The 24,728-nt window shown below is 35.7% G+C and overlaps 1 protein-coding gene across 1 annotated transcript in view; it reads left to right on the top strand.

Moving 5' to 3' along the window:
- GBE1 (1,4-alpha-glucan branching enzyme 1) overlaps positions 1 to 24,728 on the top strand; it is a 304,814-nt gene that overhangs the window by 200,431 nt on the left and 79,655 nt on the right. Inside the window, 4 exon segments of the mRNA XM_089331383.1 lie at positions 8,531 to 8,646; positions 12,516 to 12,643; positions 15,503 to 15,601; positions 21,982 to 22,092. Coding sequence (XP_089187509.1) covers positions 8,531 to 8,646; positions 12,516 to 12,643; positions 15,503 to 15,601; positions 21,982 to 22,092 — 454 coding nt within the window.

The following is a 24,728-nucleotide window of genomic DNA, read 5'->3' as shown; positions in this document are numbered from 1 at the left end:
GACATTACTGAATGTTGGAAGTTCTGTTCTGACCACTAATGAATCTTTAATGTAAATATTATGTATTATGTGTGTGTAGAAGTTCTTGGTTTTATTACTGCAATGTGGGTGAATGGTTAAATTAATCATTGCAGAGCCTTTTGAAAATCTAGGCAGCAATGTGAAAATACAAAATTCATAACTGAAGCAAGCAAAAAAAAAAGCTGATGATTCCTTAAGGATACTGATATTTTTATGGTTTCCTCCTTTTGTTGTCCTCACCAGAGATTTCTGTAACATTTGGGGAAATTTTCAATATTTAATCATAAGCCTTCTTATTCCAATGTAGGCTATATGTACAGGCCAGTCTGGGCTTACTCTCACTAGAAGCTGGACACATTGCCTTTTTTGTTAAAGGGGTATATGTTTGCATGAGTCCTATGGGTGAAAATACTTCTAATAAACATTCATGCATTCATAAGGATCAGTAAAGGATTTTGTGAGTGACTCACTGCTGGTCCATTGTCATCCCCTATACAAACACACACAGACATTTGTACCCAGAGACCTAGACACATTCCTGTAAGTTAGCTTTTCCTAATTTTACTTGAGCAGATAAACAAAGATAATAGTATACATTAAATTGGAGAAAAACAAGACTTGGTCTTTTAGTAAAAGTTTAATTGAAAGCATTTAGCATATGAAGGCATACTATGCTATCGTTCTCTACTTATTTTGTAGGCAATACTTGATTAGACTCATCGATAGTACAATTGGAGATAATTTTAATGTAATATTTATTAATCCAAGTAAAATTTGTACCTAAGGGCTGGCACTTTGGCTTAGTGGGTAAAGTTGCTGCCTACAGTGCCAGTATCTCATTTGGGCGCTGGTTTGAGTCCCAGCTGCTCCACTTCCAATCTAGCTCTCTGCTATGGCTGGGAAAGCAGTAGAGGATAGCCCAATTCTTTAGGCCCCTAAACCCATGTGGGAGACCCGGAAGAAGCTTCTGGCTCCTGGCTTCGGATTGTGCTAGCTCCGACTGTTGCAGCCAATTGGAGAGTGAAGCAGCGGATGGAAGACCTCTCTCTCTCTGCCTCTCCTCTCCCTGTGTAACTCTGATTTTCAAATAAATAAATAAATCTTTAAAAAAAATTTGAACTTAAGGGTAAAAAAAATTTTGCTAATCAATATAGATAACTGGGGTTCAGTGGATACAATCTGATTTTAAACACTATGTTAATTTATACAAAATACATTTATACAACCTGAAATCCAGAAAATTAGATGATATTAAAAACCATAAAATCATAGTTTATAATAACTATTAATATTTTGAATTTTCTGTTATTAATCATTTTTGTAGTTGAATTACAGTTTTCCTAGGAGAGTTTTATGCTGTTCTTTACTTAATTTTATTTCAAATTAATATGTACAGTAGCCTCCATATTAAACTCCATTCCTAAAGCCCTAGATACATTTTATCCAGAAATGATATTGTTATCTGTCATTACATATAAATTATCTCTTTTCAGTCATTTCAAACTTTGAAACAGTTGCAGTTGGCTGACTTTACAAGATAAAATAAAAGCAAAAATATGACACTTTAAATTGATATATCAATCAATTTAGTTTTAATTAAGTTGACTAATATATTCTCTTAAGTTTTGAAAACAATATAGGCAGTTATGTGTTACCTGTTTGTCAATGGTGACAATTTACAATAGCTTTTAAAAATATCATTTTATTGAATTTAAGACTATAATTTTTTCTCAACCATCTATACATTTCTCATAAAAGATACAATATTAAAGTACCTTCTTTCCTCAAGGTCAGTCTATTGCTTCAGTTGAAATATACAGATCAAAACGTCCAGTTTTTGCTTACTGGTTTTATGATGTAATCTTTAATAGCTCTTCAACCACAGAGACTGTGGAATAGCTAAGAGGAACATATTTTTTCTTTATAAGATTACTATTTAATCACTGTTTAAAAATCACTCCGATTTATTACTGTAATATTAGTAGAATCAGTAACATCCGTATTTTGAAAATCTCAGAGGTTATTTTGTACTGCAAATAAATTGAACATTAGACAAATAGGCTTAGAATATAAAATGTAACTTCATTAAATAAATGTCATAATATCTGATTATACTTGCTTGCCAAGAAAATTTGGCTGTGTTTCATTTTATTATAAAGTTCATTGGCAGAATGTGAAACAATCAACAGTTTTTGACTTTAAGGATATTTCCTAAAACCTTCATATTGCAATTATCAGTGTGACAAAATTTCCCTAATTCTCATTACTTGATTACAAGTTGAATATTTCAAACATCTGAACTACTTAGAATCCTGACTATTTTGATTGCCAGAAATACTTAAACGTGTATGTTATCCATCCATAGATCCAGTTTCTATATTAGACACCTGTGATTTAAACATTTTACTGGCTTATGATTCACTGGAAAGACAGCTGCATTTCATTATGATTTTCTGGATTTCAGGAATTTGGTTTCTGTTTCACAAAAATAAAATGGGAATGAGCTGATCAATAGACTTCAGGCAGTGTTGATGATAGTTTCAGTTCCTAATTTAGCTGCTGATTAATTTTAAGATATAAAGCTAATCGCTGTGTTTCGTACATACACAGTGACCACTGAAGTATGCATTTTCTGGCATTTCCTTCTAAAAGTTAGTATCTAGCTCCTCCAATTGTTCATAAACTAATCTGCCCAATACTCTGTAAGGTCAGGCTTTAAAAATCTTGTGTCAACAGAGTAACCTAAAAATCTAAATCTCGCCTTGTCTGTTGAAATGCACCCGAAATAAAACCATGCTCTTAAATTCCGCTTTATATTTTTATGGGACTCTAATCAACTGGATAGATCAACTGTGTTATGTGCTGTCTGATGACATTTTGAGGTAGAAAAAGTAAATTGCCTATTTTATTGTACCCTTTGCCAGACATTTTCATGCTTTGACTCAGGGCAAGCCATTCAGTTGAGATGATTCAGTTCATTTATTACCAGGGAGCACACTGAGTAATATTTCTAATTCACTCATAGTTTAGAATACATCATAACTCCCCTTCTTCTCAACTCCCTAAAGAATGAAAAATGGAACTTATGAGTGATGAATTTGAAAATTATATGAGGAAAAGTACTATTGAACCTCTTTCAGAAACCTATTTCACTGGTGACATATTCCTTAAGCTATTTCTGGTGTCCTTTTTCAAAGGCAAATCTTAGAGTCCTTCGTGTATGAGATTAACGTGTTCATTGTCCATGTGACTGCTGGGGATAGTGCTCAGAAGAGAGCACCTCACCTGGATGTTTTTACATATTTATACTTTTAATGTGTATATAAGATTCTTCCACTTGGCTTTGAGGTCTGGGTGCCTCTGAGGTAAAATTGACTTGGGAGGAATTTTTTTTCTCTAGTAACCAATAATAAGTATTTTATAATTATGTAATAAAAATCAGGTCCTACCTTAGTGCAGAAACGAATTAACATGGCCTAAGATAGCACAGCTGTCTATAGAAATGCCTGCCTTCAGGATTGGCACACTTGGCTAGTGGCTGCAAACTTAGATTTTCTGAAGATTCTCACTATTCCTGGAACTGATAAAGGCTGCACCTAAATTCTTCTTACAAAGCATGGGGTTATGTGAAACATATGCTTTCGCTCTGGGCATCTTCATTTTGTACTAAGGCAGAAGGTGCCTTGTCATTGGCCTCCAATAAAGCCCTGAGAACCGAGACTCTGATGAACATTCCTTGTGGGGAAGACTCATGTTTCTGGAGGAGTTTGGCGTGTCACATGGGAGTTAGGACACAGGAACACAAGGGGAGTTTCAGAAGTGTGCACGTAGGTTCCTCCTATCTTTGCCCTATGTTATGTTTTTTTTTTTTTTTCCCCTTTGCTCAATTTGCTTTATAGCATTTTACTACAGGAAATCTTAGCCATGAGTACAAGTACATGGTGAGTCCTCTACTAAAGAGAATCACCTAACCTGGAAGTCGCCTTGGGGTTGCCTGGGACAGCTTTCCTCTAGTAATTTAATCTGAGATCAGTATATTTATATAGTAGTTAAGTGCATTGTCTACATCAACTTGAGTGTTCACACATGGAAAGAAAATGAAAAAAGAGAGTCATCTCTTAATTCTAATAACATGGTAACACTGCACCTGAGTATTTTGCAGTTTGTGGCCATGCATGAGGAATGGGTTATTTTATAGACTCAAACATCGCTTTTCCTGGTTCTCTTCCTTAGAAAGTCTCTAAGGCCCTGATTTACTGATATGAATATATTTTATGAAGAGTGAATCAGTTTGTCTAGATTCATCATGGTAAAGTGATAAGAAACACAAACTTTTAAACCCAGAAATATTGGAACACACTTCATGAATCTGTCTTTCCCCTATTTCTTGCACTGCTCATTCGTTTTTTCTTATATACGAAGTCTACTTATATATAAAATGTTACTGGCATAAGGCTAAGTATCCTTACCTAACTGTTCCTTATCATGTAATTTTAGAAAATGTATTTAACCAGATAACAAATGTTTCCATTTTGCTTTCTGTTTGCTGCTACTAACTTTGAAACTTCCTTAGATTAAAAAAAATTTCTTAATTTTTTGTTCTTTACTAATTTTATTGCAGATAATTTGCTCTCCTGTAAAATTATATCTTTATTTTTTTCTGTTTTTCTATGGAAAACGTATCTTGTTTTATTAGTGAATCATAAAGTATAATAAAATAAATAGTTTTGAAAGTATTAGTGATTTAAATTATGCATATCAGTTTTTTTAAGATTTATTTATTTATTTGAAAGGCAGGGAAACAGAAATTTTTCCATCTGTTGGTTTTATATGTTAAACAGTTTTATTACCTCTTTGGTCAAGAAGAGAACAGATTGTAGTAATCAAATAAGTAGCATTTTTATTAATTCTGCATTTAATCAGATATGTGATATTGAGCGATATTTACTTTTAAGTGATCAAATTCATTTTATTTCCCTTCTGTTTTTCATTCAATTGTAGTATCATTAGCTCATCACCTATTATCACCCCACACACAAAAATATGTCTATCTAAAATATATTTAGCCCTTGATATCTGTGATAGAGAATGAAAATTAATGTCCACAGGGCCAATCTGGCGATGTAAATTAAGATCAATATAAGAAAATGTGAAGTTTCAGAGACTGGGAACAGCTAAAAAATACATTATCTAGAAGATTTCAGATTGAAAACTTCAAGATACTTAACAAGCCCAACAAAATAGCAGTGTATGTCAGATAAGGCCTAGGGATAGCTTGTGATTTCTAGTTTACATATTCATGCCTTTAATTATCTACTCAAGACATTTAATATTTTCTGCTAAAATAATCTTTCATTTTACATTTCTATTTTTTTAAGATTTATTTTATTTATTTGAAAGACAGAGTAACAGAGAGAGGTGGAGACGGAGAGAGAGGTCTTCCATCCACCAGTTCACTCCCTAGATGGCCACAATGGCCAGAGCTGCACCCATCCAAAGCCAGGAGCCAGGAGCTTCTTCCATGGGTGCAGAGGCCCAAGGACTTGGGTCATCTTCTACCACCATCCCAGCCATAGCAGAGAGCTAGATCAGAGGAGGAGCAGCCGGACTAGAACCAGGGCCCATATGGGATGCCAGCCCTTTAGGCCAGGGCATTAACCCACTGGGCCATAGCGCCCGCCCCTCATTTTACATTTTACAACTAAAATAAATATTAGCAGTGGAATAGCTAATTAAAAAAGCATGCATGCCCTTTTAAAAACATTTTTTTAAAGATTTATTTACTTATTTGAAATTCAGACTTTACATAGCAAGAAGGAGAGGCAGAGAGAGAGAGAGGTCTTCCATCTGATGGTTCACTCCCCAGGTGACCACAATGACCAGATCTGTGCCAATCCGAAGCCAGGAGTCAGGAGCTTCTTCCGGGTCTTCCACATGAGAGTAGGTACCCAAGGACTTTGGCCGTCTTCTACTGCTTTCCCAGGCCATAGCAGAGAGCTGGATCAGAAGAGGAACAGCTGGGACTGGAACCCGTGCTCATATGGGATGCTGGCGCTTCAGGCCGGGGCATTAACCCATGGCGCCACAACACTGGCCCCGAAAACATCATTTTCAAAAAACAAATGATGTGCAACTTTATTGTTGTCCTTCTGAAATTCTCATATAGCAATCTTGTCAAAAATATAGATATGCTTATTGATGGGGTTGTATAGGGATTTTGTACTTTCCTTTCAATTTTGTTTTGAACTCAAACCTCCTGTTTAAAAAACCAGTTTATTAATTAAAAAAAAAATTAGTGGCATAGCAAATAAAGCCCCTGCCTGCAGTGCCAGCATCCCATATGGATACCAGTTAGAGTCCCGGCTGCTCTACTTCCAATCTGGCTCTCTGCTGTCCCCTGGAAAGCTATAGAAGATGGCCTAAGTCCTTGGACCCCTGCACCCATGTGGGAGACTTGGTGGAGGTTCCTGGCTCCTGGCTTTGGATCACCCTAGCTCTGGCTGTTGTAGCCAGTTGCGGAGTGAACCAGTGGATGGAACTCACTCACTCACTCTCTCTCTCTCTCTCTCTCTCTCTCTGCCTCTCCTTCTCTCTCTGTGTAACTCTTTCAAATAAATAAATCTTTTAAAAAGACTTTAAAGAAAAAATAATTAAAAGTTCCTATATAAAATAAAATAATTTTGGTCTTATATTGTTATATAATGCCTTTTGTTTTCATTTCTTTTCATTAAACAGTATTTTTCCCTTTAAACTGTAAATGAACAAGCATTAGTGAAAATACAAGGACATTCTGCCTTCATCCTAGCTTAGCTAAACATCCAGAATTGCTCGGCTCCCTTACATATCTACTAGATTGGTTAGATTTCAGGATTTTTTTTTTGTCTTACTTTAGTTTTCAATGAGTTTCCAAAACTCAAAAGTAGCTTATTTTAACTTATTTAAAGCAGTTAATTACAACAACACTTATTCCCCAAAGTTTAGATTTACAATTCTGGAATTGATTGTGATAACTTAATCTCCACTTATGTCAGATTGCTCTGTAATATATGGAAGGATGAAAAAGTACATAAATTTCAGCTGAGTTGAAGATTTGTGTACACTATTACAGCTTTGTCATTAAACTAAATGAGGTATTAAAGTCTTAAAACCAAAGTTATAATAAGATAGAGAACTCAACCATAGCTATATGACTAAAGAAAATACTAATTGATGATGCCCTCTTTTCAGCTGTCCAAAATAGAGTTGCTTCGTGTGGTGTTTTTAATTGAGTTATGTAGTTCTTTGTTTTCCATCTATTTTTATGGATGTAAAATTTGTCTGACTTTCTTCCTTATTAAATATGGTTTTTAGTAATCAAGTCTTGGGTTTTTTTACAGCTATAAAACAACAATCTAGTAAATGTAATATTGCTTACCATGTGGTTGACTTTGAAAAATTGTTTTCATCATTTACTTTTTTATTTATTTATTTATTTATTTATTTATTTTTTTTTTTGACAGGCAGAGTGGACAGTGAGCAGTGAGAGAGAGAGACAGAGAGAAAGGTCTTCCTTTGCCGTTGGTTCACCCTCCAATGGCCGCCGCGGCCGGCGCGCTGCGGCCGGCGCACCGCGCTGATCCGATGGCAGGAGCCAGGAGCCAGGTGCTTTTCCTGGTCTCCCATGGGGTGCAGGGCCCAAGCACCTGGGCCATCCTCCACTGCACTCCCTGGCCACAGCAGAGGGCTGGCCTGGAAGAGGGGCAACCGGGACAGAATCCGGCGCCCCAACCGGGACTAGAACCCGGTGTGCCGGCGCCGCTAGGCGGAGGATTAGCCTAGTGAGCCGCGGCGCCGGCCTTATTTACTTTTTATTCTAAATTTTGTCTGTTTGAAATGGTGGCCCAAGGAGATATTTTAAGCAAACAATCTGAAGTATTCTTTCTCCTGATTATGAAAATATGTTTTAAGAAATGGAGAAAAATTCAAAGTATTTTTTTATTTGAAAGGTAGAAAGAGAGAAACAGAGAGAACATGCTCTCATTTACTGCTTAGCTCCCCAAATGCCTGCAACAGCTTGGGCCGGACCAGACTGGATCCAGGATCCAGGAACTCACATGGGTGGTACTTGAGGTTCCACTATCGCCTCCCAGGACACACAATATCAGGAAAGTGGAATTGGGGATGGACCTCCCCCAACACAGCCTTTTGGAGTACTGTTATGTAATAGTCACTGTTTTAGTTGTTGGGAACACAGCATTGTACAAAACAGAGTCCATGTTCCTGGGGTCTTAGACATTTTTCTCTCAGTTTTATTAAATATTAAGTGGTTTTGTGGTTAATAACTTTGTTTTAGAGAGAGATTCATCAAACAAATGCCATATTTGTTAGTAATTTTCCAGTTTTGTTATATTTGTTGAACATTTGGATTCTTAACGTAGCGATGCAGAATTTAATTAACACACAAGAAGGATGTATAACAATGAAAACTTTTGCATTGCATATTTGCATTCATATTTCTTTAATCATTTAGCTGGGAAGTTTTAAGATTTCTTCTGTCAAATATAAGATGGTGGTTGGAAGAATATTGCTTTGATGGATTTCGTTTTGATGGTGTTACATCCATGCTGTATCATGACCACGGTGTGGGTAAGTAGCCTGATATATTACAACGATACTGAAGTCTGGATTGCATTAAATATATTTTTTTAACCAAAGGATTAAGACCAGATTTTAGGTTCAGTTACAGAGGGTACAATGACCATTATTGGTAGTTTGATTTTTATTAGTTTATTGTACAGATCTTCTCTGTGGTCACTTTTGATCCTTTTTTGTCAAGAGGTAGAATATAAGTACATTTTGTAAGTAAATACAATATGATTTCCTTTGAAGCGAATTTAAAAACAGTATTTACTTAATTGAAATTCAGCATTAGGGAGAGAGAGAGATATATCTTCCATATGTTGGTTCATTCTCCAGATGGCTGTAATGACCAGGACTGGGCCAAGCTGAAGCCAAAAGTCAGGTGCTCCATCCAAGTTTCCCATGTCAGTGGCAGGGATCCAAACACTTGAACCATCTTCCGCTGCTTTCCCTGGGCTGTTATCAGGGAGCTGGATCAAAAGTGGAGCAGCCAGGACAGGAAGCATTGCCTATATGTGATGCCAGTGTCACATACAGTGGCCTTACTTGCTATGCTACAATGTTAGTCCCTAAAGTATAACATCTTTTTTTTTTATTTTTTAAAAGATGTATTTATTTACTTGTGGGACAGAGTTACACACTGAGAGAGGTCTTTCAGCCACTGGTTCATTCCCCACATGGCAGCAGTGACCGGAGCTGGGCTGATCTGAAGCCAGGAGCCAGGAGCCTCTTCCCAGATCTCTCTTGTGAATGCAGGGGCCCAAGTGCTTGGGCCATCTTCCACTGATTTCCCAGACCATTAGTAGGGAGCTGGATGGGAAGTGGAGCAGCCAGGACTTGAACTGGTACCCATAGGGGATGCTGGCAGCTCAGGCAGAGGCTAAATTTGCTATACCACAGTGATGGCCTCAAAGTGTAACTTCTTAACAACATGCTGTCCTTAATATGTAGCTCTCTTTTAAGTTTTTTAAAAAGCCGTTTATTGCAATACCCTTGGGATATGAACATGGCAGTATTCATTTACAATAAAAAATAAATATAAAAGGTAATAAACAAAAACGTTTGCATAGGCTACTTGCATATTACATATTGAAGAAAGTATTTAATTTTAAAGAGTTTTTATATTTTTTCTCAGTTAAAATTAAGTTGCAAATTAATACGTAACTGAACTACATTGGTCAGATTTTCAGTTTATGAGTTGGACAAAGATGTGGGATCATAGACTCCTAATTCCTCAGTAGATAAAATGAGATCAATTGCCATTATTTATTCTTTGCCATTATTTTTAATGCCCCAAGATTCATCAGCAAAAAACCAAAAAATTTTAAAAGGAGGGGGGACTTTAGATTATAAATTTTGAAAATTGGCACATGGAAAGAAGCTAAAGATTAAAACTGTACTGCCACTTACTCTTTTACTTTTCATTCTAAATGTATTTTATTATATTTGAAAGGTAGATGGGGACCCCTAGGGTCCCCCCTACCCCATCTGCCTTTCAAAGAATATTTCGCACCTGCTGGTTCACTATCCAGATGCCTGCAACAGCTGGGACTGTGCCTACTGAAGTTGTCACGAGCATATTTTTTAACCTATGTCTCCCATGTGGGTGGCAGGGACCCATCTGCTTAAGGCATCATTTACTGGCTCCCCCCGCTCCCTGGGTACATGTCAGCACAAAGCTGGAATTGGGAGTAGAGCTGGACCTTGCACGCAGGTATTCCATTATGGAATGTGTGTGTCCCAGCACTGTCTTACCCATGGTGCCAAACTTCCACCACCCCTACTTACCCTTCACCATGATGCTGCCTCCCTGAAATGTTTGTAGGACAGAAGTTAATCTGTACAGCCTACCAGGTTGTACCATCCAGTTTGGGGAGGAGCTGACATAGACTATAGGAAAGTAAGTGTGGCAAATGTCAAGAAAGCTCCACTCCTGGATTGCAATACCAGTGTGCCCTGAAGAAATTCTCTCTGCTGAGGCGGGGGTATATTTCTGAGTGCTGAGGTGCTGGTGAGATGAACTAAGTTTTTGGATATAAGATTGTCTTTTCATAGATAAAAAAGACTAAGAACTGGTTGAAAATAAAAAGAATTACTCAGCATGCTTTTCACTCTTAGAATGAAGGAGAAAAATATCCAAAGCAATACAGCAAAAGAGCATGTAGTCTACCTGAAAAATTAAGATAAAATAGTTAACATCAAGATACAGAGTGTTTAATTTGTTAACTCAGCAATGAAGATAAATTCAACATGGAATTTCTAGAAAGGAAAAGAGATTTTGTTTTGTTTTGTTTTTAGCTGTGCGACTAAAATTTTTGGCTGTATTCATATTCCATTGCCAGAAACAATGTCTACAAAATTCTTAGGGAAACAAAATTTAACTCAAGAATTTGATCATGGGTCTGCATTGTGGACCAGTGGGTTAAGCCACCTATCACAACATTGGAATCCCATATCAGAGTGCTGATTCAAGTTCTAACTGCTTTCCTTCTGATCCAGCTTCCTGCTGAAATTCCTAAGAAAGCATCAGAAGATGGCTCAAATACTTGAGTCCATCCACTCTGATGGAACTCCTGAATCTGTCTTTGGCCTGGCCCAGCTCTGGTCATTGCAGTCATTTGGAGAGTGAACTAGCTGAAAGAAGATCTCTTTCTCTCTCTCTCTGTTTCACTCTGCCTTTCAAATAAATAAAATAAATATTTAAAAAAAATAATCATTAAATAGTAGTTTCCAGGGGTTGGACAGGGTGAATTGAGGGTGGAGGGGCAGGAAACAGAAAAATTTTGTTCAAAATACATAAGCTTTCAGTTATAAGATAATAAATTCTGGAAATCTTACATTCACTAAACAAGGAAGTATCACTAATGATATTTAATGAGAGCAGATTAAAAAGTCTGCGTCCTACCCACCCTGCCCCAACACACATACACACAAAATGGTATGGTGGTGATGGGTACGTTAACCTAATTTGACAAGTAATCAATATACAGTGTATAAATGTATCAAGTCATCACCTTGTATAACTTGCATAGATACAGTTTTTATCATATTTTTAAAAAATGAATCATGATATCAAAAACAAGATAAAGAAATCCAATAATTGAATTTCTATTGAGATGTAAACATGAAAGAACTTGAGGACTGAGACTCCCATAATCATATTTGGAACTATAGCTCACTGATTAAACCCAGCAAACGGGGAAAAAAAAAAGAATTAAATACAAAAGGACTTAGGTTGAGGGAAGAAGGGGCCAAAAGACTATTGATGTGTACCAGTTGACTTCATCACAAAAATAAGAGTAGACTACTGAATGAATAATAAGCAAATTGGAAGTATAACACCAATAAATGAAACATAAATATAAACAGCCAAAATAAGGAGGTAGGAGAAGAGGTGGAAGGGATTTGATTAAAATCTCCCTGTTTTTTATAAATTGAAGCACATATGTAAGATAATATAAACATTATATCAGGACTTTTTGTGGTATTTTTCATTTATTCTTTAACTCAAAGGGATCAAAAGAATCTAACATTAGCATCTTCTTGATATAACCGAAAATATATTGAAAATTTTAAAATCAGAATGAATTGCTTTCAGTACCAGTTTGCTTTTCTACTGAAAATTTTAGTTAGAATTTAATCTTTAATATTTCTTTGTTAACAATGGATTTGCAAGGCTGTCTGAACCCTGAATAGTGACAAGGATTACTCTTAGAAGTTAAATAATATTTTTGCTGATAATAACATTATCATCACACATACTTTGCTGCCATAACAAAATTCATAGAAGCAAAACTAATTGATGGGTGGGTATGTTTGGGCAGAATTAAGAACTTTTAAGTTAACAAAATATGTCTGTATTTTCTGTTCTTTAGGTAAGAGCTTTTCAGGTGATTACAGTGAATATTTTGGACTACATGTGGATGAAGATGCCTTGGTTTATCTCATGTTGGCCAATCACTTGGTTCATACACTGTATCCAGATTCCATAACGATAGCTGAGGTAAAACCATAATGATCACTTACCCTCTGACTTCCATTAATTTGGAACATTCTCTCAGCATATAATATTTGAATAATTAATCTCATGTTGTTAATAATTGCATCAATGAAGTTGCACCCTGACTGTAGTGCAGGTATCTTGTTTGGGTGGCACATTATTTAGAATTCACTGTTTTCCTATTAGGAGATAATGTATACTAATTACTTGTCACCATTCTATTGTTAAAAGGAAAATGCCAGTGGTTGCAAAGTAAAATATCCTAATCAGTGGACAGGTTCTTCTGCCAGAGACCTTCAGCAGAGATCAGAATTGAATATTAATAAGTGGCTATCTATTTATTAATTTTTCCTTCTGACTTAATCATTTGGGATGGCATGGGATGATGCCTGCGAGCTCCTTTGAAGCCTGTCTTGTTATGATGCGATTACCTTTCTTGTTTACGTTATTGCTCGCGGATTGCCAAATGTTCGCTACTTATTTATGATTACTGAAGGTTCATGATTAACTGTCCCAAAGCTACACGGTAATGATATAATTTGGTACATGCATAATTGACAATTCCCCTCTTGGTGATAAATGTGATAAATTAAGAAGTTTGTTAAATGCTTATGCTAATTTAGATTTAGTACTTGCATCCTCTTGGTTTCTGAATCCTCTAACTAGGAAATATTATTAAATTGAATTAAGGACATTAAAACTATTCTATCCAAAGTATAGTGGTTGGCAAATGAAAGTAGGCAGGCTGTTGTCAAAAATTTAAAATTTAAGTATATTTTCAGATTGTTGGCATTTAGTTTATTGAAATGAAATGCAGTGGTTAGAATACTTCCTGTGATATTATTTGTATTGCTACTTTTACAAACATCATTTCTAAAAACGAAGTTCCTCCAAGTAAGTGGTATGATTTCACTGGTTACCTTTGTATACAGAAGAGCAGTTGTACTGTCTTCTGGTGTTTTATCTTCTAAGTGTCTTCGGGGAGCAGAGCAGTGATCTTAAATACCTGCAATAAGTCCTTATGTAGAATTAAAATACAAATAAAAGACCATAATGCAAGATAAGTACTTACTATTATTTTGCACTCTCTACTAAACCAACATGTGATCATAGCACACAATTCTTGCTAATAACTGGACTAGTAGTACTTTGTGTGCTGAGTCTATTTCAACATTAGTCAAAAATGTTAGACTTTCATTTTGTCTTTTATATATTTTAATTTTATCTGTCAAACATAAAAAGTAATTATTTTGTCAGCTATATTTTTGGCAGTCTGAAGCAGAAATGTTACATGTGGCAAATTACAATAAACAATTAATGAAAACACAAATCAAAAATGGGTACTAAAGAAAAAGAAGCAATTATTTAATACATGAAACGTAAAACTCTTACATTGATCTTGGCATTCATTTCAAGTAAAATAGTTTCATCATCTAGGGAACTCCTGTCTGATTTTTGATGTTTTTACCAATGAAACTTGGAGAACTTAGCCTACTTTATATTACTTGGTTTTAGGGTTTTTTTTTTTTTAAAACACGATGTGTCTCCAATTTATTCTACTAAAATTGAAAACTACTTCAATTTCAATACATCACTTTTCTGTCTAGTGGGAGCACCTTCAAAATGGGGAATTGATCCTCATGAACATTTTTTTCTTTTTAAGAAGTGGCATGTGGTATGATGAATAAGTAATATTTTATGTAAAGTCCTATAGTAGCAATATAAATATATTTTAATGAAAATTACAAATTTAAAACATTTTTCTAGAATATGTACACCATTCTATATAATTAGATTTGCTATGTTAATTAAAAGCATTTTTAATTGCAATTTCTCCCCTTGGAAGTCTGTCCTGAGTACTCATTACCTATTAACAAACTAGAACTATTTTATTTTCATTTAAAACACATGTAGGCATTTTCTTTTTTTTTTCTTTTTTAATTTTTTTATTTTTTTAATTTTTTGACAGGCAGAGTGGACAGTACTACTGTGCTCTTCTAGATTCTTGGGATGTGTCAGTAAATAACAGCAACAACACCACAAGTGCCTTCTTTCATGAATCTTACGTTCTAGTAGGGAGTGGGAAAGCAGATAATAGAATAGTAAATTACATAGTAAATGCTTAATGTGCAACTGATTGAATCGAATATTTAGCTGAGGAATTTGAATTTTTGATTATTGACCCCAGAAAGTTATTGAAGGACAGTGATGGAGTAGAGCGTCTCATGATGTGGTACCTTAGCAGCAGTTAGTATGAAGAGAAAGTAGGGATGGCATTCCCATTTGGTAACAGATGAGGCGCATAGTAATGAAGACATTCATTTGAAAGATATTGCAAAGTTAAAAGTGATAGTACTTTGTTCCTGTCTTTTTCTTTACTATAGCTGCTGTTTATTTAATTTGTTATCTATTGTTAAGGTACTGTCTTTACTTTCCACTTCCTCAGAAGTGAGTGCTCAGGAATACCTTCCCAGAGTATATCTGGAAAGAACAATAGCAGATAATGGTTCACATGCATTTTTGTGGCCGGTAAAACAATACTAATAATAAATTTTGCAGTAGTTAAAGGCTAAGTTAAAAGTATGTTTTAACAATAATAGTTTTGCTATTTTCTCGAGAAGAGAAATAAATAGCCTTATAAGATCAAAGTTGGCCTGGAGTGAAAACGTTAAGCAAACATTTTACTGTGAAATGTGATTTGCTATCACAATTTAATCCACTTTTGTAGTTATATCATCAAAATACGCTAGAGATATACATCCCTGTTTATTTGAATTTATGGGTTTGGCCTTTCCTGTCAGAAGAAAGAATACTAAAGGTTTGGCCAATATGAACTTTCAACGGTGGTGTATTTTGTTTTAGGATGTATCAGGAATGCCAGCTCTGTGTTCTCCAATTTTGCAAGGAGGAGGTGGTTTTGACTATCGATTAGCTATGGCAATTCCAGATAAATGGATCCAGGTAAGATTCTGTGTGAAAATTGACTCCCCCAACACACACTGTGGATATTACACTGTTCTATTTATTCTGTAGTTTAATTTCTAGTTAGAATCATTAGTTACAGAAATTATAATCTTCCATGAGTATGTCAATTCTTTGCTTTTTTGTAAGGTGCTTCTCAAAATGTAAAAGTTCTAATTTAAAAATATTCACATTTATATTAGGCAAAAGGAAAATATGATTAATAGAATGTTATCCAAATAAATGGAATTTTGCATTAAAATGCAACTTCAGTGCCGTATGTTTAAAATACATTAAACTTCATCAGAGTATCCATTTCTGCCAGCAAATCATCAATTAATGTAGAAGTCACTCTGTAATTCTGAGTACTTACTTCATAGTATGGGCCTTTCTCAACAAATTTGCATTCCTCAACTCATTCCTTCAGCACTTAAAAAGTCCTTAGCCAGGCCTTAGGAATGAGTAATTGTACATGCTACTTTGCTCATCATTTCTCAATACATTTTTATTAAATTTAACAGAAGTTCAAATAGTTTAGATTATATATTTTTACATTTAATGTTTGCCTAAAGGACTAAACCTATTATAAAGACTTCACTTTAATATGGAATATCTTTTAGTGGTCATATCTGTAATCATGGGCTCAATATGTGTAAGGAGTCAGATAGATAATGACAGCCTGCTGATGAGCCAGTTAGTGTAGACATGAACTAGTCCCATCAGATCACAGTGGAAGGAGAACTTAAGCCATAGCACCTACTCTGAAAGAACCGATTATCGTAATCATTTCTAAACCATCTTTCCTGTGTCTTCGTGCAATTAGTGCTGTGCACAGCTGTGACCAACATGACCTCTGCTCTCCCATTCATAAGGATTCCTTAAACATTATCATGTCCAAACCTAGCATTTTGCAACTACTATTAGATTTAGCAATCAAGCACACAGGCAAAAAGTGTTCTATCTAATACATGGAAAGGTAGTCTTGGTTTTGTTTGTTTAAATGCTGCAGTCTTCAAGTTTCTCACCTTGGTAAAAGGTTATCAGACCCCATCTCTTACTGTTCCTAATATTTCATTGAGACTTTTTCTCAACCTCACAAATGCCAAATTTTAGGGTTTTTCATCTCTTGCTGAAAAGATGTCACCATTTTTTGTACAGATTCAAAAATATTTTAAATTGTAACCTAGACTTATTTTCCAGTCAGTCATAACTCACAGTGGGATATTTTCTTTTCTGAGTAATGGTGGCAGTTTTTTTTTTTTAATCCTTAAATTTAACCGAATGAGTAACTTAGTACTTTGTGTATTTAAGGTACTGTACTAGGCAGTGCATCATAGAAATGAAAAATGATATTGTCCTTTGTTTATAATATGATCATCATATCTTCTTATATTTTTATTGCCCTAAAGTCACATCCCATCTATACCTTATGTAGTTATTTTAAAATGTCTCTACATTACTGAAGTGGGAACCTTAGTTAATAAAATAAGAGAGTTTAAAATAATATTTTAAAGAAAAACTGAGGGGGCTGGTCGTGTGGCTGAGCCAGGTAAGCCACCACTTGTGCTGATGCTTGCATCTCATATCAGAATGCCAGGTTGAGTTCAAGCTTCCCCATGCTGCTCCGTTTCTCATTCAGTTCCTGCTAATGTGTCTAAGAAGGCAATGGATGGTGGCCCAACTGCTTGAGCCCCTGTAACTCTGTGGGAGATCTGGATGGGGTTCTAGGCTCCTGGCTTCAGCTGGACCCAGCCTTGCTTGTTGCTAGAGTTTGAGGAGCAAATCAGTTGATGGAAAATTAATCTCTGTCTCTCTCCCTCCCTCTTCCTCTCCCCCTCCCTCTCTCTCTCCCTCTCTCTCTCCCCCCCAGCTCCCCCCATCTCTCCATTTCTATCACTCTCCCTTTCAAATAAGTAATCTTTAAAAATATAACCTCAGATTGTCAGTTTTCTCTATTTTTTTATAAGTTGTAGATTTTTAAAAAATAATAGAATGAAGAACTAGCGTTTCTTCCCCAATGTGGATAAAACACTAGAGTATTAAAATTAAACCAAATGACTACTGTCCCAGAATGTATTTGGCATATGCTATTATCTACCCTGTGGCATAGATTAGCATGCTAGATTTCATTCATATTTTGTTCTTCAGAGCAAATTATATATCATTTTCCACTTGCATTATTTCAAAATCAGTAGATTACAAAATCATATTAATCATTTACTGAGCAAATATTTTCCTATCTAAAATGTCAACTTTGTAATATCTCTTTATTTAATCCTTAAAATAACTGAAGTGTTCATATAAAGGTAATGTTAAGTATTTAATTGTACTCATTGACTTACCTGATAATTCCACCAAATATTGATTGAGAAGATTGTATGTGTTTTTATTATATAGAAGTAATTTTAATTAAAATGTTTTCTCTTTTTTAAAAAGATTTATTTAGTTATTTGAAAGGCAGAGCTACAGTGAGACAGAAGCAGAGAGAGAAAGAGAGAGAGAGGGGGATCTTTCCATCTGCTGATTCACTCTCCAAATGGCTACAACGGCCAGAGCTGGCCTGATCCAAAGCCAAGAGCCAAGAGCTTCTTCTGGGTCTCCCACATGGATGCAGGGTCCCAAGGACTTGGAACATCTTCCTCTGCTTTCCCAGGCATATTAACAGGGAGCTGGATGGGATGTGTAGCAGCCAGGACTTGAAATGGTGCCCATTAGGGATGCTAGCACTGTAGATGGCAGCTTTACCTGCTACGCCACAGCACCTGCCTCAATTAAACTTTAATATTGAGATAAGTACAGATTCTCATACAGTTATAAGAAATAATACAGTGAAATCTGGTGTACACTTTCATCAATTTTCTCCAGTAATAACATCTCACACAGTGTAGTAAATATCACAACCAGGATAGTGATATTGATATAGTCAAGGTACCGAATACTTCTATCACAACATGATCCTTTCTTGTTGCTATTTTAGTCACAACTACTTCCTTCTTGCCTCCAATGTATTCCTTAATCATTGGCCACCAACAAGATGATCTCCATTTCCTTCCTTCCTTCCTTCCTTCCTTCCTTCCTCCCTCCCTCCCTCCCTCCCTCCCTCCCTCCCTCCCTTTCCTCCCTTCCCTCCCTTCCCTCCCTTCCCTCCCTTCCCTCCCTTCCCTTCCTTCCTTCCTTCCTTCCTTCCTTCCTTCCTTCCTTCCTTCCTTCCTTCCTTTCCTTCTTTCTCTTTCTTTTTTCCTTTCTTTTTAATGATTTTTCTATTTATTTGAATGGAATGTCAGGGTTTGAGATAGGGACATAGAAGTTATCTCCATTTCAATAATTTTATTTTTTCATTTTTTATCATTCAATTTTTCATCATTTACCATTCAATTTAATATTCAATTTATTATATAAATGGCATCATGTAGTGAGTAACCTTTCTGGATTGTATTTTCTCCTAGTCAAAATCTCTGAAGATTCATCCAGATTGTTACATGTATCAATAGTACATTCTTATTAATTCTGAATAGTATCCCCTGGTATGGACATACCACAATCTGTTTAACCACTCACCCACTGAGAAAATCTGAGCTGTTTCCACATGTGGCTATTAGGAATAAAGCTTTTGTAAAGATTTTTATATGGCCTTGTTTTCATTACTATTGAATAAATGCCCAAGAGTATAATTATTGAGTCATAAAGAACTTCCATGGCTCATTTTTTAAGAAACTGCCAGACTGCTTTGTAAATTACATCCCCACCAGCAACATTTGAGAGACCTTGACTTTCCACAGCCTCACTAGTATTTCATGTGGTCACTATTCTTGATTTTTGAGATTCTAATAGCCAGTGATTTTTCACTGTGGTTTTAGCTTGTATTTTCTTAGTGGCATCTGACAGTGAAGATCGTCTCCTGTCTTGTTTGCCTTCTGGGTGTAATCTTTGGTGAGATGAGTGAGATGTGTGTTTATGTGTTGTGACCATAATGGAATTGTTAGGTTACTTATTGTGGAGTTTTGAGAGTCTTGTATATTCTAGATTTAACTTCTTTGTTGGACTGTGGTTCACAAATACTTTACCTCAGTCTGTAGCTTGTCTTTTCATCCCTTCATGTGAACTTTCACAGAGCTAAAAATTTTTTAGGTTCTTTTAAAAATTTTTTGATGAAGGCCAGTTATTTTTTCTTTTATTGCTCTCTCTTTGGGTTTCATGTTTTGTAACTCCTTGACTCTCCCTCTATGTTTTCTACTCTAGTTTCCATAGTTTTGCGTTTTATGTTTAAATCTATGATCCTATTACAGCTAGCTTTTATGTGTGATATAAGATTTAGCTTGAAGTTTCTGTCCCCCACTCCACCTCTCTGGTGCCTATGAATGTCCAGTTCTTATAGCGTCATTTGTTGAAAAGTTTGTTTCTCCAATGAATTGATTTTGGACCTTTGTTAAAAATTATTCTGGCACAGCCTAGTGGCTAAACCAGTTAGGATGCCCAGATCCCATACTGGGATACCTGGGTTCACATCCCAGTGCCACTTACAGTTCCAATTTCTTGTTAATGTTGACCCTGGAAGGCAGTGATAATGGCTCAAGTAGTTATGTTTCTGCCATTCATCTAAGGGACCTGGATTAAAGTTTGTATTTTGAAGCTTCAGCCTGGCCTGGCTCCAGTCATTATAGACCTTTTTGAAGAGTGAGTCAGTAGATGGGAGCTCTCTGTCACTCTGCCTCTCAAAAAAATAACAATAAAAAATAATAATTTGTAACATTTGTGTAGGTCAATACCATAATTTCTTATTATTTGTATATCTGATAATTGAAAACTTACAGACTTAAAGTGGTACAAATTTATGAAACTATAATTCTGTAAGTCACAAATTTAGAAGTAGGTCTTACTAGGCTATAATAAAATTGTTGCCAGGGCTACATTCATTCTGAAAACTCTAAAGGAGATCTTATCTCCTTGCCTTTCTACCTTCTGCTTCCATCTCGTGGCTCATGGCCCTTTTTCCAATTTCAAAGCCTGTAAGGTAACATCTTCAAGTTTCTCGCTTATGGTGACATTCATCCTTCCTTTTCTGAAAGATCCTTATAATTAGATTGAGACCATCTTGATAATCCTGGAAAACCTTCCCATTTCAATGTCCTTAACTTCAACACACCTCTGAAGTCCTTTTGCAATGGTAAGGTAACATACGGATGGTAGGGATTAGGATGTGGATATGTGTGACTGTTATTCTGCCTGCCATAGTCTGCCCTCTGTTGCCCAAATATTCAGTCTGCAACTCAGGGACTGAATTCCTCTATGCAATCAATCAGCTAGCAAAGGAAGTTGCAAGCAGTTTGAAATTCCATTTCTGGTACTAAAATTGGCATTTGTTATCCATTGGCATGTAACAAAGAACCATAAATTTAGCCAATTAAAATGTTACCCAATTATTATCTTCAGAGGACAGCATATTCTGTTTCCACTCACACTCAAGGTGAAGTGATTACACAAAGATGTGTATGTGATAGAACAGGAATCACGGGGCCCATCTTAGAACGCTGCCTCTCACAGAAGGCATTTGACACTTCACATAGAGTTGTGAGCTCGTGTATAATGAATACGTTGAATCAAAGAGAAAGGTTGTACATCAACTTTATAGGATAAGCAGAGAAAGAATTTACAGGATGTCCAAGTATTGGGGAAAATGAAACGGAGTTTCACAGTGGTTTACTACAATGGTGAGCAACTCACAAGAAGTAGAGGGCCAGCTTTCTCAAAAAGTACAGTATGTATTTACCCATGAAAGACTAATTACTGGCCCAAGAGATGACCATGTGAGATCTTGGCAAGGTCAGTTGCCTAATAGTGTGTTAGAAAGGGAAAAAATGAAGTGGAAATCAGTGGTCTGTTAAGATGACAATTATTTTATGATGATTAGCTTTCAACTTTGAAATAATTGTTGTTTTCATTGTCATTTTTATCAATGGAACAAATCACTCCTTTGATCAGTGTTCTTCATTCAAACATAAAAATGTGACAGGTATATGTTTATCCAGAGAAAATAAAGTCATCTTGTATAATGACACTTCTGTAGGCACAAATCAAAAGATGGTATTATGGGGGTGGGAGAAGGTTGCAAAAGTCATAGAGTGTATTATTAATATATCTATGCAAAGCACAGCATGCGGGAAGCACACTTTACATTATTGTCATTTGGACATTCCCTGTAAAACTGCAATTTCTCTAACATTTAAACAGTGATATCTTTGCTTATGTGATGGGTTATGTCTGCATGGGGAAATAATTTTGAGAGATATATATCAGTATATCTTTATACTTTTCAGAATGAAATTTAAAGTAACAAAGTTGGTGGTTTACTCAGAATTTTATTTTTTATCTTTTGCATCTAGCTGCTTAAAGAGTATAAAGATGAAGATTGGAACATGGGCAATATAGTATATACCCTCACAAACAGACGCTATCTTGAAAAGTGCATTGCTTATGCAGAGAGCCATGATCAGGTAAATTAGTATGTGTGGAAATAATTTTTTCTCGTTCTTTCTCAGTTTTGTTCCTTATCTCTGTGTTGTTACTAATGCATCTAAATAAAACAGACCTAAATGCAAACTTCTACAGTTTAATACAGTTAATATAGCAAATCCTTAAGTGTTATTTACACACACACACATGTATATACAATTCAGAACTACACACACTTGAAATGCATTTTTAAATTATTTTTTAGACCTAGATATTCTAGCTTTAATCTGTAGCACTACATTTATCCTGCCAACATGTACTTAATAGATTGTACACTGTAGTTTATTTGTGTGTGTTATCTTGCATGTTTCCTTGTTTTTTTTTAATATTGACTTATTTATTTTGCAAGTCAGAGCAACAAAGAGAGAGGGAAAGACAGAGAGAAAGGGAGAGACAAAAAGAGATAGGTCTTTTATCCACTGGTTCAGTCCCTAAGTGGTGGCAACAGCGAGGGCTGGGCCAGGCCAAAGCCAGGAGCCAGGAAGTTCATCCTAGTCTCTATGTGGGTGGCAGGGTACCAAGCACTGGGGCCATCTTCCAGGGCTTTTTCCTGGTCATTAGCAGAGAGCTGATTTGGAAGTGGAACAGCTGAGACTTGAATTGGCGCCCCTATTAATGCTGGCATTCCAGGTGGTGGCTTTACCTGCTACGCCACAATGCCAGTCTTGCATGTTTTCTTTTGTCACAATGAAGAATATTGGTGCTCATTGAAGGTATTTTAAGTTTCCATTTTAGATTTCATTCTAGAGGTCTTCTTTTATACCTTTGATAAGTTCCATCATTTTTCTCCTAAGTCACTGAAATCATGTACTAATTGATTATCCTGCCTCTTTCTATCAACCTATGTGAAATGGAGAAGAAGTTAATTGGAACAAAAGCTGTGTTCATTCAGTTATTTATTGTCTTTGGTGCCATAATGGCAGATTTGAGTACTTAAGACAGAGAAAGTGGCCCTCAGTACCTAAAATATTTCATTGTAACTTTACAAAAATTTGCTGACCTCTTCTGAGACATGCTAAAGTTTGCATCTTTCATATAACAGCAGTTCTTTCTTTCCGGCTAAATTAATAATGTAATTGACTGTACTACATTTGGCTAGATTGAATAAATAGTTATTAATAAACCAGGAACCAAACTAGAAAATAGTAGTACTAGTTTCAAGGACTTGGAAATTTCTCACCAAATTCACAACAATGTGAAAATTAAAATAAATTGTGCCTTTCTGTTACAAGCTCTAAGAAAATTATAGCCCATTGCAAATTCCTAGAATATTTCTATTTGAATGAATAAATAAAAGTAAATAACTAGTGGAATAAATAAATTGAAAATGAAATGATAGTTTTCTTTTATAAGTTTCTACCCGGTCTGCAGAAAAGCAAAATTTACCAAGAATTATGCACTAAAGATTAAAGTAATTTTTACCTTTTGTTAAAAATTGTCAGAAATATAGAAAATATTATGTTTCCTGATTATTTCTGAAAGAAATGTACTTTGATCCTTAGCCTGATAAGAAAATAAAGATATATTTAAATAGATTTATGAAATGAATACTAAACAGAAGTATATATCATAGTAAAAATATTTGTAGAAGTTATTTTTAAATTTTTAGATAAAGTCTTGACATTAACAATTAAATTTGTGAAATTGTCTAATTTAAAATTTTTTTAGAGAGTAACTTGAGACACAAATAAATTCACCTTGGAACGCAAGCAAAAGTTATCAAAATAATTTTATGATAAAATTGAGAATTCTAGAAATAAACATACATACATAAAACATAATTAAACAATTGAAAGCAACTAGAAAAGAATTTTTTTTTAAAGATTTGTTTTTATTTGAAAATCAGAGTTACATAGAGAGAGAAGGAGCGGGAGAAAGAAAGAGAGAGAGAGAGAGAGAGGTCTTCCATTCACTGGTTTACTCCCCAAATGGGTGCAATGGCTGGAGCCAGGAACTTCTGGGTCTCCCACGTGAGTGCAGGGGCCCAAGGAGTTGGACCATCTCCCACTGCTTTCCCAGGCCATAGCAGAGAACTGGATTGGAAGTGGAGCAGCCTGGACTTGAACCGACACCTTTATGGGATGCCAGCACTGCAGGCAATGAGTTTACCTGTTATGCCACAATGCCAGCCCAAAGACAAATTGTTTAAGAATTAGTACTATATATGGAGCTGGTGTTGTGGCATAGTGGGTAAAGCTATTGCCTGTGACACCAGCATCCCATATCAGCGCCAGTTCAAGTCTGGCTGCTCTAATTCCAATCCAGCTCCTTGCTAATGGCCTTCGGAGATCAGTGGAAAATGGCCCAAGTTCTTGGACCCCTGCCATCCACAGGGGAGACCTAGATGAAGCTCCTGGCTCCTGACTTCTGCCTGACCCAGCCTTTGCTGTTGTGGCCATCTGGGGAGTGAACCAGCAGATGGAAGATCTCTCTCTGTCTCTCTGTAATTCTGACTTTCAAAGTAAATAAACAAATCTTAAAAAAAAAAAAAAGAATTAATACTATAGATCTTCTTGTAACAGTATTTTAGAAAACCATCTGGCATTTGGTGGTGTTAAGTTGCTGCTTTGGAGGCTTATATCCCATGTCAGAGTGCCCAGTGCCCAAGTTTGAGTCT

The sequence above is a fragment of the Oryctolagus cuniculus genome, chromosome 4, assembly GCF_051225735.1.
Source record: "Oryctolagus cuniculus isolate XC-2025 breed Fujian yellow rabbit chromosome 4, ASM5122573v1, whole genome shotgun sequence".
Classification (NCBI taxonomy): domain Eukaryota; kingdom Metazoa; phylum Chordata; class Mammalia; order Lagomorpha; family Leporidae; genus Oryctolagus; species Oryctolagus cuniculus.
This window is presented reverse-complemented; position numbering and strand designations above follow the sequence as displayed.